The sequence below is a fragment of the Pangasianodon hypophthalmus genome, chromosome 4 (genome assembly GCF_027358585.1).
Source record: "Pangasianodon hypophthalmus isolate fPanHyp1 chromosome 4, fPanHyp1.pri, whole genome shotgun sequence".
Taxonomy (NCBI): Eukaryota; Metazoa; Chordata; class Actinopteri; order Siluriformes; family Pangasiidae; genus Pangasianodon; species Pangasianodon hypophthalmus.
In genome coordinates, this window is record NC_069713.1 from 29,983,834 (window position 1) to 30,002,551 (window position 18,718).

General features: G+C 38.3%; 1 protein-coding gene and 1 long non-coding RNA gene across 3 annotated transcripts in view; one reads left to right on the forward strand and one right to left on the reverse strand.

Moving 5' to 3' along the window:
* Nucleotides 1-18,718, reverse strand: part of LOC128318079 (uncharacterized) — a 74,667-nt gene that overhangs the window by 6,403 nt on the left and 49,546 nt on the right. The window lies entirely within an intron of this gene.
* The window catches only part of st6galnac3 (ST6 (alpha-N-acetyl-neuraminyl-2,3-beta-galactosyl-1,3)-N-acetylgalactosaminide alpha-2,6-sialyltransferase 3), a 46,950-nt gene continuing 31,707 nt past the window's right edge, over nucleotides 3,476-18,718 (forward strand). Inside the window, exons 1-2 of one of the 2 annotated variants that reach the window (XM_053233049.1) lie at nucleotides 3,476-3,766; nucleotides 17,425-17,616. In XM_053233049.1, the coding sequence (XP_053089024.1) occupies nucleotides 3,749-3,766; nucleotides 17,425-17,616 (210 nt within the window). In that variant the 5' untranslated portion in view covers nucleotides 3,476-3,748. The remainder of the gene's footprint in view (nucleotides 3,767-17,424; nucleotides 17,617-18,718) is intronic. The other variant, XM_053233050.1, reaches the window with a different exon arrangement.

The following is an 18,718-nucleotide window of genomic DNA, read 5'->3' on the forward strand; positions in this document are numbered from 1 at the left end:
TTTTTTTTTAAGAAAAAAGGACAGTAACTGCACTTGTGAACATTCTCATAAATCATTATGAGCCAAATCTTGCATGTTTCTAGAGTTATAAAGTGGCTTTCAAGCAACTTGATGGCCTAGTGTGCTTGAAAGTGATGTCATGATAGTGTTCTAGTTAGCATGCTAACTCTAGTTCAACCAACATAGGTTCTGGGGTGGAGCTTTTTGTACATGGGCGGGACCGGGGCGGGCTCAAGGAGTAGTATTATAATTCAAACCATATTCAACTCCAACTGCTGTATTTAACCGTTAGAGAGCTAATCTTGTCAAATTTTCATAATTCCTACCTAATGCACTTATAAATATAACGCTTTTAGAATGTGACTGGTGAGTTTTATCTTGAGTTCTCATAAATAAAACTTCTTTTTGCTAAAAAGTTCCCAAAAGTGGAAAAAAAAAAAAAAGGAAAGCAGGTCTAAAGTTCTTAAGTGAACCAGGAGTGCCTTGGAAGCCTTCCAAAGGGTTGGCTGTTTGGTCAGAATGGCATTGTTATCATCAATCAGCACGGGTGGAGAATTACTGACCTCAAGAGGGTTCAATAATCAAAATCCATCTCTCGGAGCTCAATAAAGCCTGGGAAAATGGCTCCAATCAGCACAAACCATTGTGTAGTGTGAACTACCTGACCTCAGGCAATGCTTGATGGGCCAGAAATCAGCCGGTAGATTCTCACTGCCTCTTCTTGTCCTGAAGAGCCTGTTATACTGTATGTACACTCAATATTATTGCTTATACCAGAGCGCTAATGAATTCTCAATTCTGAATGGTCAGAAGGTGCTGATTAATTTTGTATAACAGCAGCTCATTCTACTATGTGATTGTTTCTAAAGCTAGACGCGCCTCATAATCTAAGGCTAATAACACAGATTAGGTAACGTTGTTATTTAACCAGGAAAGAGTATACTCACTGATGTGGTGAAGTTTTGTGTGAGAAGATGTTTACATTTACGTTTCTGGCATTTGGCAGATGCCCTTATCCAGAGTGACTTACTAGGTCAGGGACAAAGAGAGGCCTGGCCCTGAGGGAGAGTGGATCCAATCAAGCAGTGCTAGTGTGATTATTGCTTTAAGATAGGTGGTTGCTGGTCCATTTTTGGCTTTATATGTAAGCATCAGTGTTTGAAATCTGATGTAGGCAGCTACAGGAAGATAGTGGAGAGAGTAGAGCAATGAGGTGGTGTAGGATATCTTGGGGAAGTTGAAAGCTCCTGCAGTCTGTATCAGTTGCAGAGGTTGCCTGGCGCACCGAGGGAGACCTGCCTGGAGCGACTTGCAGTAATCCAGTCTAGAAACGTCAAGTGACTGAACGAGCACCTCTGTGGCGTCTGTGGATAGACCTGCTGCATCCTCAGGTGAGGAGGACAGTTGGTTCTCTTGGTCCATGTTTACCCCAAGGTTGTGTGCAGTGACAGATGATGAGACCTGAGAGTTGTCCACGGAGATCACAAGATCCTGACCCCGGGGATGCATCTCAGGCTGCGTGCATCATCTCAGTTTTTTATTTTATTTTGATTAGATTCAGCTGATGAGCTGCCATCCATGATGTGATGCTGAGATCCGAGCAGAAACACGACGTGTCTGAGAGAAGAAGGAGGTGGAAGGAGGAGGCGCCAGGTTAAGAAGTCAAGGAAAGATGATGCATAGCTTGCAAGGATTGTGTGCAGAGATTTCCAGCTTTCCTTTATAGAAGGACGTCTTTGCAGCTGTCACATCGGATTAGAACATGGACAAGAGAGAACAGTATGAGAGGAGACTGATATCGATTTTGTGATTTCCTCTACAGATGAGGTCCATAAATGAGGAAAGTGAAGAGAGGAAAGTGTGAGTGGATGATTTGAGCGGTAGAAAGGAAAAGGACTTGGGGTCTGAAAGGGTTAATAGGTTGCCGAAAGCTACGGAGGAAGGAGTGATAGAGTGGAGCTTACTGCAAGTGCAAGAGGCGCAGGAGAGGGGTGCCATCAGTAGGGAAAATACTGAGGAGAATGTTCAGTTCTTTGAGAAAGTTTCCTAGGGGACGAGGAGAGCGATAGATAACAAACAAAAGAAGGTTGACTGGAGAGGTATAGTAACAGCATGGCATTCAAAGGAAGAGATGAGACAGTGCAGAGGTTTATTTAATATTTATGGAAGGAGTCAGAAAGTTTTCTGCAATGTGAAAGTCTTCAGGATGAAGGACTTACTGGTTTCTTGTTTCTTTTTATTTTTTATTTTTTAAAAAGAGTAGAAAAAAGAGAGGCTGGTGAGGGCGATGAATGTTTTCATACACAAACCAAAATGTTTTGCAGACGTTCCACAACATTTAATGTAACTATAAATGGATAAAAAGTATGTCATTCTTTAATAAATAACAAATGTAATTGTTATAAAAGCAATAAAACACTTCAGGGTGCACTGTTATAGGAAAATAATCAGTGATGGGGTAGTGCAATGTGGCCGGAGGTGAAGCTGAGTTACTGTTACCACCATGAAGTTGATTATTTTCCAATAACAGCATGCAATTAAATATTTTAATTATTAAATATTATTACTGTTGTTTTAATAACAATTATTACATCACACTACTTTTATATTATTATTATTTGCCTATTTCATATATTTTATGGACTACATTTTGTTTCATTATTGTTAGTGCACACTGTAAAGCACTTTAAGCTGCATTTGATGATTTAAAGGTGGTCTATAAACAAGTTTTTATAATAATAATAATAATAATAATAATAATAATGAAATGATTATTATTATTACTTGCCTATTTAATTTATTTTTAGACTACTTTTTGTTTCATTATTTCTGTTTTCTTTACTTCACACTGAAGCACTTTGAGCTGCATTTTGAATATCATAATATTTTAAAGGTGATATATTATTGATATATTAAGGTGATATTATTATTATTATTATTACTCCTCCTACTACTAATAATAATATTGAAATTATTAGTTTATTGTTGTTAATACAACAATTTAATTTAATTAACTTAACAATTTACAACTATTTAATTTATTTTTACACTACCTTTTGTTTCATTATTTCTGTTTTCTTTACTGAAGCACTTTGAGCTGCATTTTGAATATTATTATTATTATTATTATTATTATTATTATTATTACCATCATATATTATGTATTATATATCTTTAATAATAATACTATTAATAATAATAATTCATATTATTAATTTTATTTATTATTATTATTATTATTTTGATTATTATTATTATTATCACCATCATATACTATGTATTATATATCTTAAATAATAATAATATTAATAATAATAATAATAATAATAATAAATATTATTATTTTTATTTTTTTTTATTATTATAATTATTATTATTGTTGTTGTTGTTGCAGTCTCTGTTATTATTATTATTATTATTATTATGTGACTTTTTTTATCCCCCCATCCATCCAGGAGTCAGAAATCTCTCGAGCCACGTGACGAGAGGGGCGGAGCCCGCGAGACGAACCGCCAATAGGAGCAGACGCCGAGATGAGGCTCTTTAGAAAAATAGAAATAATAGAAGTAAGGCGACGGTAAAGCACTCGGTCAGAATGCGGGGCTTTCTCCTCAGTGTGGGGATTTCACGGTGTAAACAGCGAGCGGCAGGAGGGGAAGAGGATCCGGCTTTCACCCCGTAAAGCCCACACCGACACCGACACCAACACCGACACCGCGGGCCACATAACGGTGCACTGCCGAGCAGAATGGCCTGGATCTGTAAGGTGAGTCTCTGAGCTGGGGTATAAATACACACACACACCCACACACCCACACACACACTGCTGTTTTATTGTTTTATTATGAAGCCATTCATTCACAGATGCACAGCTTTGTGTTTAAAATGGACACTGCGCCTCCAGTGTGTGTCCTTACTGGCTTTTGGTGATTTGCCTGGAGAGAATACGACATACCCCTAAAAGCCTTTAAGGAAAAAACAAAAAAAAACATCATGTGATCATGTATAACAGGGTTTAGTGGAAATAAACAAGCCTAAGATCTGTTTTTAACTCTCTGGCTAAGATGAATACTGGCTTTATAGTGTTACAGTGTCATATCACTGGTGTTAATAATAATAATAATAATAATAATAATCTGAGCAGCTTCGAAACCCCTGAAATGGCAAGTATCCCCCAAGAAAAATACAACCAGCTGTGATTTACTGTATTATACACACTCTGTGCATAATAATCCAGCCACATAGATGTCTACGCTGATATTAAACACTTATTAATAAAATAATTCACTTAACAGTAACTCCTGAAGGCCGCTGGTCCCAGTTCACACTACTGAATGCAGAAGTATGTGTGTATGAATGAATGTACACTAGATTTGCCATATTATCTAGTTGCCATTACTAGTTAGTACAGTAGTATGTGTTGGAATGTAACCATGGCAACCGTGCCACTGTTAGTAAGGTTTCTGTTGTGATTCACAATTAGCCTCATTTCTATGGAGTACCAGACAGAAAAGCAATCACACGACACGAGGCCAACGTGCCACAATGAAAAGCATAACATTCACTGCGCTGCTCTTACGTCGCTTCATCTCTTGAGTGAAAGTGTGATTGCTTTTGTAGGAACCTTCTCAGGAACACGGGAACTTTTCCAGGGATTTGGCAACTTCATGCTCATTTACGCTCAACTCTGTAAAGGTTCCTGAAAAGGCCCCTGTGGTGGAAAAACAGAACAGAGGAACCTTTTCAGGAATCCAAGTTATTTTTTTTTACAGAAATTGGCAACTTTAGGCTCATTCTCACTAGAGAAACCTGTTCAGGAACATTTCCAGGAATTTTGGTAATATCACACTTACTTTCACTCAAGAAACCCAAGAACTTTAGGCTCAAGTCCACTGGAGGAGCCTTTTCAGGAGCCCAGGAACTTTTTCAGGAATTTGTTAACTTTAGGCTCATTTCTACTGGAGGAACCCTGGAGGAACATATAGAGAAATTCATAGTTTCCTGTAAAGGTTCCTGGGTTGCCATGAACCTAACAGTCTAGCAATGCCTTTCTAACAGTTACAAGCTTACTTTTCCAGAGATTTTTTAACTTTTGTCTCATTTCTACTGGAAGAGCTTTTCAGGAATACTTAGAGAAATAAGTTCACTAGGTTTCTGAAAAGATTCCTGGGAAGAAATTCAATTCACTTTTATCTATATAGCGTTTTAGCAATGGACATTGTCACAAAGCAGCTTTACAGAAATATATAAATTCAGGATATAAATGAATTTTTAAATTTAAGCCTAATGAGCAAGCCAGAGGTGACAGTGACAAGGAAAAACTCCCTGAGACTATATGAGGAAGGAGGCCAGACTCAAAAGGGAACCCATCCTCATCTGGGTGACAAGTTTGCTAATAGTCTAGCAAAACCTTACTAACAATTGCATGATTACTGGTTGCCGTGGTTGCATTCCAGCACACACACTACTGTACTAAATAGTATGACAACATAGTATGCCACGTGCTGGTGTACAGGAACCCAGAAAGTTTTCTAGAGATTCTTTGCCTGTATGGGAGGGTGGCTAGAAAGAAGCCATTACTGAAGAAAAAGCACATCAAAGTACATCTAGAGTTTTCCAGAAAGCATAAAAAGTGACCCAGCTAAAGTGTGGGATGAAGTTTTGAAATGGAGCTTTTTGGCCAAAATTCAAAACACTGTGTGTGGCGAAACCTTAACATTGCCCATTCCTCAACAAACACCATCCCAACAGGGAAGTACGGTGGTGGCAGTATCATGTTGCGGAGATGCTTTTTCTGATAAAACTGAAGGACAGATGGATGGTGCAAAATACAGGGCGATTCTGCAAAACAACCTGGGAGTTTTCCAGGGAGTCAGTAACTTAAGTGATTTTCACCAGAGGAACCTTTTTTGGGAAAAGATACATTCAGGTCCATAAGTATTTGGATAATTACACAATTTTCGTAATTTTGCCTCTGTACACCACCACAGCAGATCTGAAATGAAGCAATCAAGATGTAATTGAAGTGTAGACTTTCAGCTTAAATTCAAGGGGTTTAACAAAAATATTGCATTAACCGTTTAGGAATTATGGCCTCCATTTTCACAGCCTCAAAGGTAATTGGACAATTGACTGATAGGCAGTTTCATGGCTAGGTGTGGCTTATTTCCTCATTATTTCATGACAAATTAAGGAGATAAAAGGTCTGGAGTTGACTCCAAGTGTTGAATTTGCATTTGGTAGATGTTCCTGGGAACTCTCAGTATGTGGTCCAAAGAGGTGTCGATGCAAGTGAAGGAGGCTGTCGTTAGGCTGAAAAAACAAAACAGACCTATCAGAGAGACACCAGAAACTTTAGGACAATTTGGTACATTCTTAAAAAGAAGGAATGCAGTGGTGAGCTCAGCAGCACCAAAATGCCTGGAAGACCACGGAAGACAACTAAAGTGGATGATGCCAGAATTCTTTCCTTGTTGAAGAAAAACCCCCTTCATAACATCTAGCCAAGTCAGGAACACTATGGAGGAGGTAGGCATATCATTGTCAAAGTCTGCAATAAAGAGGTGCCTTCATGAATGTAAATACAGATGGTTTACCGCTGGTAACACTCAAGAACAGAAAGGACAGATTAGACTTTGCTTAAAAAAGAAAAAAAGCCTGACCAGTTCTGATACAAGATTAATTTGTACCAGAATGTTGGGAAGAGAAGAGCATGGAGACGGAAAGGAAGGGCTCATGTTCCAAAGCATACCACATAATCTGTCAAACATGTGGAGGCAGTGTTATGGCATGGGCTGCTAATGGAACTGGGTCACTGGTGTTTATTGATGCTGTGACTGCTGATAGAAGCAGCAGGATGAATTCTGAAGTGTATAGAGCTAGATTCAGTTCTGCTCAGATTCAGTCAGATGCTATCTGGACAGCGCTTCACAGTACAGATGACCCAAAACCTACCGCCAAAGCAACCCAAGAGCTTCTTAAGGCAAAGAAATGTAATGTTCTTAAATGGCCGAGTCACTCACATGACCTCAACTCAATTGAGCAACTCAATTGAGCTGCAAGACAAAACTGAAGGCAGAAAGACCCACAAACAAGCAGCAGCTGAAGGCGGATACAGTAAAGACCTGGCAAAGCATGTCAAGGGAGGAAGCTCAGAATTTGGTGATGTCCATGGGTTCCAGACTTCAGGTAGTCATTGACTGCAAAGGATTTGCATCCAAGTATTAAAAATAATCCTAATATTTATGATTGTTAGTTTGTCCAGTTACTTTTGAGCCTGTGAAATTGAAGGGACTCTGTAAAAAAATGGCTATAATTCCTCAACGTTTAACGCAATATAATTAAACCCCTTGAATTAAAGCTGAAGGTGTACACTTTAATCATATCTTGATTGCTTCATTTCAAATCCAGTGTGGTGGTGTACAGAGGCAAAATTACAAACATTGTGTCACTGTCCAAATACTTATGGACCTGACTGTATAAGCTTAAACTACTTCAGGATTTTGGGAACTTTAGGTTCATGTTTATGGTTGGAAAATGTTCCATGGGCATTTCCTGAGTCATGGTTACAGAAACGGTTTAGTTCCTCCATCAGAGCAGGGTTTTTTTTTTTCTGTGGAGCAGGAACTACTGGAGTGGAACTTTGTGTACTGATCAATTTTTACTCACGTTTATCCAACAAGTAATAACTACAGCTTGGACTTTTCATCACACAGTGCACTGCTAATGGAGTTTTGGCTTGTTATAAGTAATGTCTGAAGCATAATATAACATATCTCATAAAGTTTTATTAGATTTTTAAAATATTTGAAATGTGTAGGGAATAAAACATGCTGTTGTAGTAAAATAATCAACAACAGGGTGGTGTAATTTAATTTAATTTAAATGTTATTGACACTACAATGAAACTGATTATATGTAAAAGCTTCAAGATGGTGCAGTGCCTGTTTTGAGTTCCGTATTTTTTCATTTTTATAGATAACAAAAAGTCTAAAGTGTCAGAAACCAGAGGCTAGAAGCTTCCATTACTTGGTAGCTAACAGTCTATGTTTAAGGTAAGGGGATCATTGTGTGAATTTCCATTTTGAACAAATGTTTTTAATGCTTTGGGGACAAAAATATAAACTAGAAAGTGTAAAAAAGGAAAAAAAAAAAATCTAGTTCTGGTCATGGGAGAATCTGGTGCAGGAAAGAATTTAAAAAATAATTCCCGACAGATATTAGATCATTTGGACAGGATGATAAAGAGCATCGTATTTTAAACATGCTCATGCTTGCATCTGTCCACATCTCCACACAGGTGTCTTAGGCTAAATTTAACCAGATTAATGAGGAAGAATATTTCTCTTCTCAGCAACTCTTCTCAAACCCCCAAGACCCCCGTGAGGAAGATCTCTAGAGAGCAGAAGTCGTCCAGTGGGGAGAATATTTTCTGATTACGATGAATTAATCCTATGACATCAGACATCATCTGAGCCGTTATTCTGTCTGGGCTGGAAAGTGGAAACTGGATCTGCGGTGAAGTGGCGTTTTAATCAGGATTAACTGATCCATCACACGAACAGCACGGATGCAGACACAGGCAGTCACTCACTGCTGGTTCAGACTTAAATCAACTTGCACCAAAGTTCTGTTTATTACGGAGCCCCTAAGGGGACAGGGTGATGGAAAAAAATATGAGATGGGACGAAAAATTATATTTCAATGCTTTCGTGTTCGCTCGCAAATGCAAATATCTTTGCGAGAGAACGCAAAAATTTTGCGAATTACCATCTTAATGACGGACACGGATACCCTCAGATGTGCTTCTCTTAATCAAATCCACTGTGTAAGATATTATCACAATCATCAAAATAAGTTTTTAAAAAATATTTACATCAGTACCACGTTGGATTTTTTAAAATTAAATACAAAGTACCTGGACAGGAAATTTGACCACCACAGTTAGACCACAGCACTGTTAAATGTTGTGTGCAAATCTGTATAATTGTTTATATGAAGTTTTCCGTGGGGAGACATTTATATAACAATTATGGAAGGAGACTAGAGTGTCAGTGCTTTGTAACTCTCAACACGATGCTGCCACCACCATGCTTCACTGCTGCGATCAGCGATCGGGGTTCTGCTAACTGTAGCGCTTTGTGCCGTGGCTAAAAAGTTCAACTTTTTCCACATTGGTCTCCGACATGCCGTCGTACAGGTCTACTATTCAACTAATTATGTGATCGATGAACTAATATGGGGTTTTTACAGCAACATGGGTGAATATTTCTGCAATATTATGGGCTATTTTGTGTAGATACATAACCTTTAATCCAAAGTCTATTTTGGTTCATTACAAAATCTGGAAAAGCGTTGAATATTCATGCAAGCCACTGTATACAAATGACCAACATGCAGTACAAACACACAGCTTAGCACATCTGTAAAGGAAAAATCTTTGTGCACCATCTAGTGGGAGATGGTATGGGAAAAAATGAGTGGTATGTGTTGCTCATACGTTAGAATAAATAAAATCTAGTCAGCACAGGCGAAGTGCTCTTCCTACATGCTCTATCTGCTATTACTCGTTTCTGCATCAAAGCCGGCTGATGCTCTTTTTGATGATCGTTGTGTTGCTTCAGCTTATTCTGCATAATATTAGTTGATAGAAACACACGTTTTTTTTTTTTGAGCGGGTATAATTTGATTATGTTGCTTTCATTCCAGAAATGTTGCAAGAAGAAGAAAGGCTTGTTGTGAACAGAAAGTGCACAGGCTACAAACAGCTGTATAATCGTCCTGCTCGCTCTGGAGTTATTATTAGCTCAGATAGATGGCTGGTCTGTCCGAATAAACAACGGCGTCGGATGTGGCGCCACTGTCAGCTTCCATGGTTATTTCAGGACAGACTTATCCAGCTAACCAGCAATCAGCAGAGAACAAATGCACATTAGCTACTGAACACTAAAATTTGTGTCCCTGGTTAACAAGCTCTGTAATCAGTAATCATTATTTATTATCATAGTTTTGTTTTTTAATATAGGCATGGTACTCCTGCAGATAAACTAGTTTGTTTATTTGTTATTGTGCTTACAGAAATCAGGTTACTATAGCAGTTATGGTCGTTTGCCCATTTGCCCGTTTTAAACGAAGACCAATAAAAAAGTCCAATAAACAAATCCGTAACCAAACAGTTCGAAGCGTTGCTTTCAGCTGAGCTTTCTGTCCCAGAACTATAACATAAATCATCATAAAAGGTCATGAAATAGCAAGAAAAGTTATACCAGCACATAAAAAGCACGGGTTATGCGAATGTTTTCGGACTTGGACAGATGGCTGGGTTCAGAGCCAGTGCAAAAGAAACACCAGAAAGCTCAGCCAGTGCCAAGCCAGGCGTACTTCCAGGTCACGACGAAGACTTAAAGCCAGGAGCATAATTCAGCTAATCAAACAGTTATGGGTTTTTCTGCTGAAAAAAAAAATCTGTTTTACATGGTTTTAATAAGGCTTTACGTCTTAACGAAGCATGTGCAGTCGAATTATCACAATCTTCAATACTCACAACGCTATTAATACGAAAGAAGGTTCAAATGATTGTTGTTGCTTCTGCATTTAAAAGCTGAGAAAGTATGAACACAGAGATTCGTTCGCCTCGGGGTCATGTTTTTCGTCTCAGCTTCAGCTGAGATGGAACAAAACTCTTCGTGCTCTCGATTACGAGAGCTGATAAAAAGCACTAGTCTTCACCAGAAGAGTTTTATGGACTCATAACGCTCTCCTCCTCCTCCTCCTCCTCCTCCGTGAGACATAGAGCAGAGGCAGGAGTGGAGCCATCTGCTGGTCAAGGCTGGTACAGCAGTGAGGAATTTTATAGCCGCTTACACACTGAGTGATACATAATTCAGAACATCAGCACAGAATGTTTCCATGTGTGTGTCTCAGTCAGCTCCCTAGTTCAGCAGTCAGGGCACTGATCAGGAGGTCGGCCATTTTAAGGGCTGTCTCAATCGCAGAATCCTTCCACTGCACTGGAATGTTCACTCCCTAAAAAAATCCCACAATGCACCAGGGAGTATCAATGCTCACTATGTTCTCTTATGGGAAATATTTTATGAATTTTATAAAATATGAATTTTATCATATTTTCTGAACCCTCTCAGCTCGAAAAAAAAAAAAACAAAAAACTCCAGCCAACTTTGTCTCAAATGTACTGTACGTCGCTTGTTATCGTTGTTGTAGCTCTCAAATGATTACTTAATTTAGCAATTTTTAACTTTATTTGACATTCTATATACGGTTTGTTTGAGTCTAATGACTTTTACGAACTCGTGTACATGACATACTGAGCTAGGGAGCTGATTTGAGACGCATCCCATTTATACATACTGGCAGCCATTTTGATTTAAATCCAGTTACAAGCATGCCAGAAGTTTATAGATGTTTCTCAAGGTAACAACCATGGCCATGTTACTTCACAACCTTATTACCGAATGTCAGATCGATGTTATACAGAGTTTACTTTGCATTTTTGCACTTGCGTCTGTGATATTTTACATCTTTGTTACATGGCATTCTGTCACGTTTTCACACCTATTAGTCTGTTTGCTGAGTCCGAATCAGAGTGAACTGGATTTGACTTGTTTTCATACTGCATATAATTAAACTAAGCACAAAACATATTGTCTGAGGGTTGTGTAGAACTGAAAATATCCTCAAACACTCTTTCATTCATTGATCAGAAATACACCAATGGGAAAAAAGGTCAACAAACCTTTCTTTAAGGGGGTATTGAAATCACAAAAATCACCCGAGAACACTGAGTCAACACTTAATAAATGATTAAATAAATGTACAAATTATAGTTTAAAGTATTTTCTGTATCACATCCAGAGTTTATGTTTTCTTTTTGTTCATCTCCAAAGCACGCTGCATTTCTGCAGCTCTACAGCTCGGTCCTTTGGCTCAGTTTAGAAGCTTGCATTTACAAAACACATGAAATGTTTGATTCGGAGTCGATTCAGAGTCGAATCCCTTTCTCACTGCAATCGAATCTCACTAGAGTTAACATTTAGGTTTCAGCTGCATCGCAATAAAACTGCAAATGGATGTAATGCAGCAACAAAGAACGATCATCGATAATCGTCACTCATCACCCCCCATTCTCAGAAACAGAATGAGATCATTTTGGATAAAAGTTTTTTATCCAGCTTTGCCCACTTGGTGAATCTTAGCTCATGTTCGTGCCACATTTTACACTGTTTCAGCACATTTTAAAGCTCCACAGCAGATTTAGACCCTAGCAGCAATATTACCCTCATCATTTCCAGTCTGACTTGCTGGCTGAAGCAGAACATTAGTGGATGACTAATGTGGTGTTTTAAGAGCGGATGGAAATGGACTCATATTTATTAACCATAGACACTGCTAACATATTAAACTTTATGAGATTAATGAATGAAAAATATGATTTACAGCTCAGGTTCCGGTTTTGCATGTTCTCCATGTGGGTTCATCAGATTTTTGAAATTATATGGAGCTCAACCAACATATAATAACAGAAAATGGAGACTTCCCAGGCTGCACTGCCATCAGATTTAAGTCTTTTTTTTATATTTTATGCCTTTAACACTAGAAAAAATGAAAGCTCAGTGGTATACAAAAGGTGGATAAAGTCATAAGCTAATCTACAGGTTGAAAAATCTTGTGTATTTTGCTAGTTCAATGTTATTACAGCTAATTCACAAAAATTGGTGTCGCTAAGTTAGTTAAAAAAAAGGAAATAGCAGAATAAAAATCACCCACACTCACTAACACTTTAGGCTGCTGTAATATAAGTGGCTTCAAGAAGGGAAGAGAACAATGTGGCCATTTTTTTGAAAAAGTGCTGCTAGTGTTTTTTGTGTGTTTTCTGAAAACAGTTAAACTTTTCAAAACAGAGTGACGTAGAGTGTGGAAAAAGGTTCGCAAGATGGAGGGCAAGTGAGAAAAAACAAACATGGAGGACAAAAAAAATGGTGCCACAAAATGCCGTTCTTGTTGGAGCAAATATGAGGAGATTTGTGATGGTGAATATTCCAGTGTTGCAGTGTAGCAAAAAATAAAAAACATGCCTATTCTTGGAACTTTCACTGGTACAAGATGTGACGTTGTGACAAAGTCAGGTCGCTCTAGCAGCTCAAATTCTCTGTTCTGTCTCAAACGCTACAGCCAACCTCCTCATCCTTTTATTATTACTGATAATAATAATAATAATAAATTTAATCTAGAGAGTAGTTAGTTACTAACTACTAACTAGTTACTGTTATTAGCTAAGTAATAGTGGTAAGAGCTTTGTTATGTTTTTTTTTTTTCCCATATCAGCACAAAAAGCACTCAGGACAGCGATATTTCTGTAGGAAACAAAATACAATGTGTGAAAGCATTCTTAGATGTCCTTATCACAGTATATCTTGCATCACAAGCTTCCACGTCTTTACAACCTGATGCTCAGTGTTATTCAGTGCTATTACTTCTTGAGCTTTTACATTATTCCTCCATTTTGTCTCTTTGCAAAGCTAACAAGCACGTCCTCGCAGAAATGATGAGGTGCTGCAATGCAAGAGGTGAACAGGAGGAGGAGGAGTGCACAGTAAACATTCCCCCGACTCTGTGATTATCCGGAATTGGATTTTTAACGGCTCGTTCGAGCGCGAGTGCAGGAAGCGCACGCTTTTTTGCATTGCTAATGTCATTTTCACGCCGGAGAGCTCTCAGCTAACTCTTCCTCACAAGATGCCCGTTATCTTACAGCCGGGCAAGCAGCTTCTGAATGAACTCTCGGCAATTGTTACGTGAATGCGACGCTAAAATGGCTTCTTAAATTCATTTTCAATCTCGAAGCGTTTAAGGAGCGTCAAGTGCCTTTGAGCATCTCCTGTTTTTCTAAGAGAAATAAAAGATAAAAATAAAATAAAAGGCACAAAAATGTTTTGAGTGAGTGTGTTACGTATTTGAAAAAGAAAACAAACTTATATTAGAAGAAATGAAATTTTCTGCCCACTTTGGAACGTTTGGATGGAAACACATATTATTAGCATTCCTCATACTATATAATATAATATAATATAATACAATCACACACACGCATGCACTGGCTGTGTGCTCCTCGATGCTCAGGCCCTGAACACGTGTCGATTGCTGCTCGAGTGAGGTTGATAGACGTATCAAGAAGAGTCTTGTCCTGTCGCCTCCATAATTTATCAGAGAGCAGCGTAACTGATAATCCTGTGCGCTTACAGTGCTGCTGTCTATCACTATAAACTCCATCAGATACCGAGTTCATCCTCGGACACACTGCTCGCGGGTTACACAGCGTATAGGATAACGTTTGTACACTTTTCTGGCCACAAGCTTCAGAATCCTGAAAGTGGATCTTCTAAGAAAAGCTGCTAATAGTCCTAAGGGGCGGAGTTTGTGCTCATAGCTTTAATCACGATTCTATTCACACCCAATTTATATGAATTTTTATACACAAGCTGTATAAAGCACGTTATTTGAACAATAATGTTTTTCTTATTAAAAAAACTAAACTAGACCTTGTGCTGACCGACTAGGAGTGATGTTTAGAGTAAGACTGATGATTACAATTTCGTAAGAAAGTCGTAAGCAGTTATGGTTCGGGGGAGGGGCGGAGTTAGTGCTTGTAGCATTTTCCAAGGATGTTATTTTATACAAAATCCTTGCTAGCAAATTAATGAAAAGTTATAACAGGTCATCGTTACCATGGTGAGCACTGACACCATGAATTCGTTCTCGGACGTTAGAATTTCTAAAAATTTTGCTTGCAATCAGGTTTGGTTTGATATAATGGCTGTGTAGTAGACGTGCCATGGTGGCATTGTCCCCTTTTTCTTTCTCTCTTTCTCAGTAATCCCTCTCTCACTGAAAAGGCGGTAATGGGTGAAATTGTGCAGAACGTAGAGCCTCTGCAGCGATTATCCTGACTGATAGCAGGATGATATGTCGCCTGTCTGTGAAAGCTCATTGACTCCCTCTCGCCCAGATTTGACATGCCATTTTGCAGTGATCTGTGGCTTCAGATTGAAATCGAAGCCAGAGAATTTTTGTCTTTTTTTCCTTCCTCTCGCCTCTCTGTGCCATGAGAACTGATGAGAGTGACAGCACGAGCCAGATGGATGTTTTTCTCAATCTCTCGCCCTTGTTCTCTGTTATCGAACACTAATGACACGGACAGCATTTACAAGGCATCAACTATGAAGGTATCGATAAAAACATCACATTCAAAAAAATAATAATTACACAAGGGTGGTGACGGCTTTCCAACTTTGTATGCACAACAAATAAAATTGGATACATTTATCAGTTCTTCCATCTAGCTATCTAGCTACAGCTGTGTGTATCTTCTCAAATCGCGTAGTATACTTAAAATAGTGAACCACCAGCTATTACTTTATAAAGTGGATTAACCTGTATTTAGAATGATTTGGGACGTAGCCTGAGTCTCGGTTATGCTGTATGTTAATTTCAGCCATGAGCCAATCGCAATGAGTTATACAAGTGAATCTCTCAAGTGAAGAAAAAGTCTTAAAATAATATTTTGTACGGTGCATAAATATAGAACGTTTTTGTCATAGCTGAGCTAAAAAAACCACACAGGTTACAGATTTCACATTTTCTCTGTGTTGCTGCAACTCATATCTATTATACACTTTTCTGGCCACAAGCTTCAGAATCTTGATGTTTGCAATCTGATTCGATGATACTTCTGTGCTCTTCTTACACAATTTCGTACACTGGTTTCCATGGTAATTGTTAATGCAAGTAATGTGGTTAGCAATTGTTCATATTCGTCACTATTTGCAATTTCATCAGAAATCAGATCTCAAAAGATGTGACGTTCAAGATAAACTTACGATTTTAAGGATGTAAGAAAAGTTACCAATTGTTACGAGTCGGATGAAGGGCGGGGTTTGTGTTTGTAGCTTCACTTACTGATCATACTTTTTCCCCAATCTTCTTCAAAATGGGTTCTTTACTCATTATTGTTTTACTCATTATCTCATTTTTTTTTACACTTTACTCATATCATTATTATATAAAAACTATATTACACAAGCACCATAATGTTACACAAAGCCAACATTACCCTGTATGATTTTCTATTTTATAACAGAATTATAATATTCAGAAGTGTGCACTATAAAAACACTGTGTGCTAAATATCCTATTATAGATATATTGTATACCCAAATATCAGTACATGTATAAGACGATGGTCAAGTTTTTTTTTTTTTTTTTTTTTTTTAAATGCCTTGACCTATATACACAAGTGCCGTCTTTTTATCTTCGTTGCACAAAAGATGCAACTCCAGAGGCAACTCAAAACGACACGGTGATGTAACACGGTGCAAAATATTTGCTCATGAGCCCTATATGACCGTGTATTTGTGTGTTAGCTCGGCGTTTGATGTGTCCCTGAGAAGTGAGACGTTTGATGTGTGAGATCTGAGACATGCAGACGGTTTCACTGACAGCCTCAGACAAGCTCTGAGACGATACCAAAGCTTTTTGAACTTCTGAAAATGTGAACTTTTGCGTAGCGTTCTGATGAATGTTCTGAAGTGAGAAGGTGGTTAAAGGAGCACCGGCCAATCAGATACGGCGTCGAGGATGCCGTGTTAACGCGTACAACACTGACTGTATTAACATCATTATTTGTTCTTGGTTGAATTCTCTTAAGTGAGGTTTGTTAGCTGAGCCGAGGGATTGATGTAACCTCAGGAGCAGAAGTTACCCAGAATGCATTGTGATCTGATGTCATTTTCACATCAAGTCACTGAAAAAATAATGGATGGACAAGGCCAATAAAACACCTGAGATTTTAAATGCTAACCATTTGATTTGATATATTAAATTTGGGTTTTATTATTAATAATGATAATTTAATCTACTCTAAAATGTGCCCCAGCTAGTTAACATTCTAGGTGATGTACGGAATAAAATAAACCAGCATGCGCTGTAATTAATGATAATGATGGTGATGGTGGGATGACTTGAAGTGGTTTATTCCTCTTATACCACAGCAGGGTTCCTTCTTTTGATGGTAAATGGTTCTTAATTGCTTTTGAAAGAGAAATACCATATTTTGGCAAGATATTTTATTCAAAAGTAGAAAATCATGAACACTGTTCCCTGGAAACAAGTATACTTGTATTGCTAGGGTGGCTAATTTTTTTTCTAATTGGTTCAATATTTGATATTATAACTGCAGCTGACGTGGTGGGGATTTTTTATTTTTTTTGGTTCTTTGTGCTTCTTTATAGATCAACTGTTCAAATAGCGGTGCATTGTTCTATTGAAAAACGATGGGGTGCACAAACTTTTGCATTCAGCCCATTTCTCTGTGTTTGATGACCCTAACCTTGATCTTATTCTCTGCTGCAGAAGAAGTGGGTGATAGCGAGCAGCCTGTTGTTGGCTGTTTCTCTGTTCGTGGTGTTGGTGAATTACTCGGAGAAGCCGTACTTCCGGCTACAGCCGATGCTGGGACAGAGTTTCAGCCCCCGATGGATGTCGTCATGGCAACACAAAGCGGTACGACCTCATCTGGGGTATGTCAGTGTGCCCAAGAAGGAGGTGAGAACCTTAAAATGCTGCAAAATCTTGCCATTTCTTTCACCGCTTTTATAATTTATTGATGGACTGTTATAAAAATGCTAGCTGAAATTTGGAGAATAAACAACAATACACTGTTCACGTAAACAGTATGCATTAAGTCATTTTTTTTTACTCATTTCAGAAAGAAACCTTTATGAAACAAGAATTTTTTGCATCCCAATTTTCTTTTGAAAATGGTCAGTAGTCAGATATTCAAGATTCTAACCCATATGTGAACTCCAAGACACGCCCATCAAACATTTCAGAGTAGGGTGTAGCAGGATTTCTAAAATATCCTGTCAGGTTAGCGTATGTTTAATCTCAGCCTCAGGCCCACAGGCCACAAAGCACCTCATATCTTTTTGTACACTTTTCTGGCCACAAGCTTCAGGATCTTGCCACTTACTAGTTTAGTCAATGCTGCATTCGACTGAACTTCCCACTTCTGAGTTAAGTCAAACACAGCATGATTGGCTCATGTATATACACTTCCACTAGTCAGTTTCGAAATTCTTAACAGCGTGACACAAAAGGCTCATGATATCTTGCGTTTATATTATTTAAAATTTAGTTTGAAACAGTGACAGGCAAGTGAACGAGATATCTTTGTGTGTTTGGTGATGGCTATGGGAAAGAGTCGAGTTGTTAATTTCAATATCAGGCACGTTGCGTCTTTTGTGAAAGGAAGTGGGTGAAATTTGTAGACAGGTCTTATTGTCTATTGTCTGTTGTATGTACTTGCAGTGTGTTGTTTTGTATCACTTGACAATAGATTACCTTTTGCAATAAAAAACCATTCTGACTTGTCCACACAGGATTACGAGCCCTTTCTCGTGACACCACAACATTAGTATTGTGTTTTAGTCATCTCTATGGCTTTTTTTTTTTTTTTCTCTGAGGTCTGCTGCTCATATTCATAACAACATGCCCGGTTGTTTTCATCGTCTGGCCCTCTATCCATTAAATTATTCACATAAAAACATTAACAATAACAGCTCCTTGCCCGCGTCTCTGCATGGAGAGCTGCCAAGGTCACCAGGGAGATTATCTGAGACAGATTTGTGATTCATAGCAGCATCAG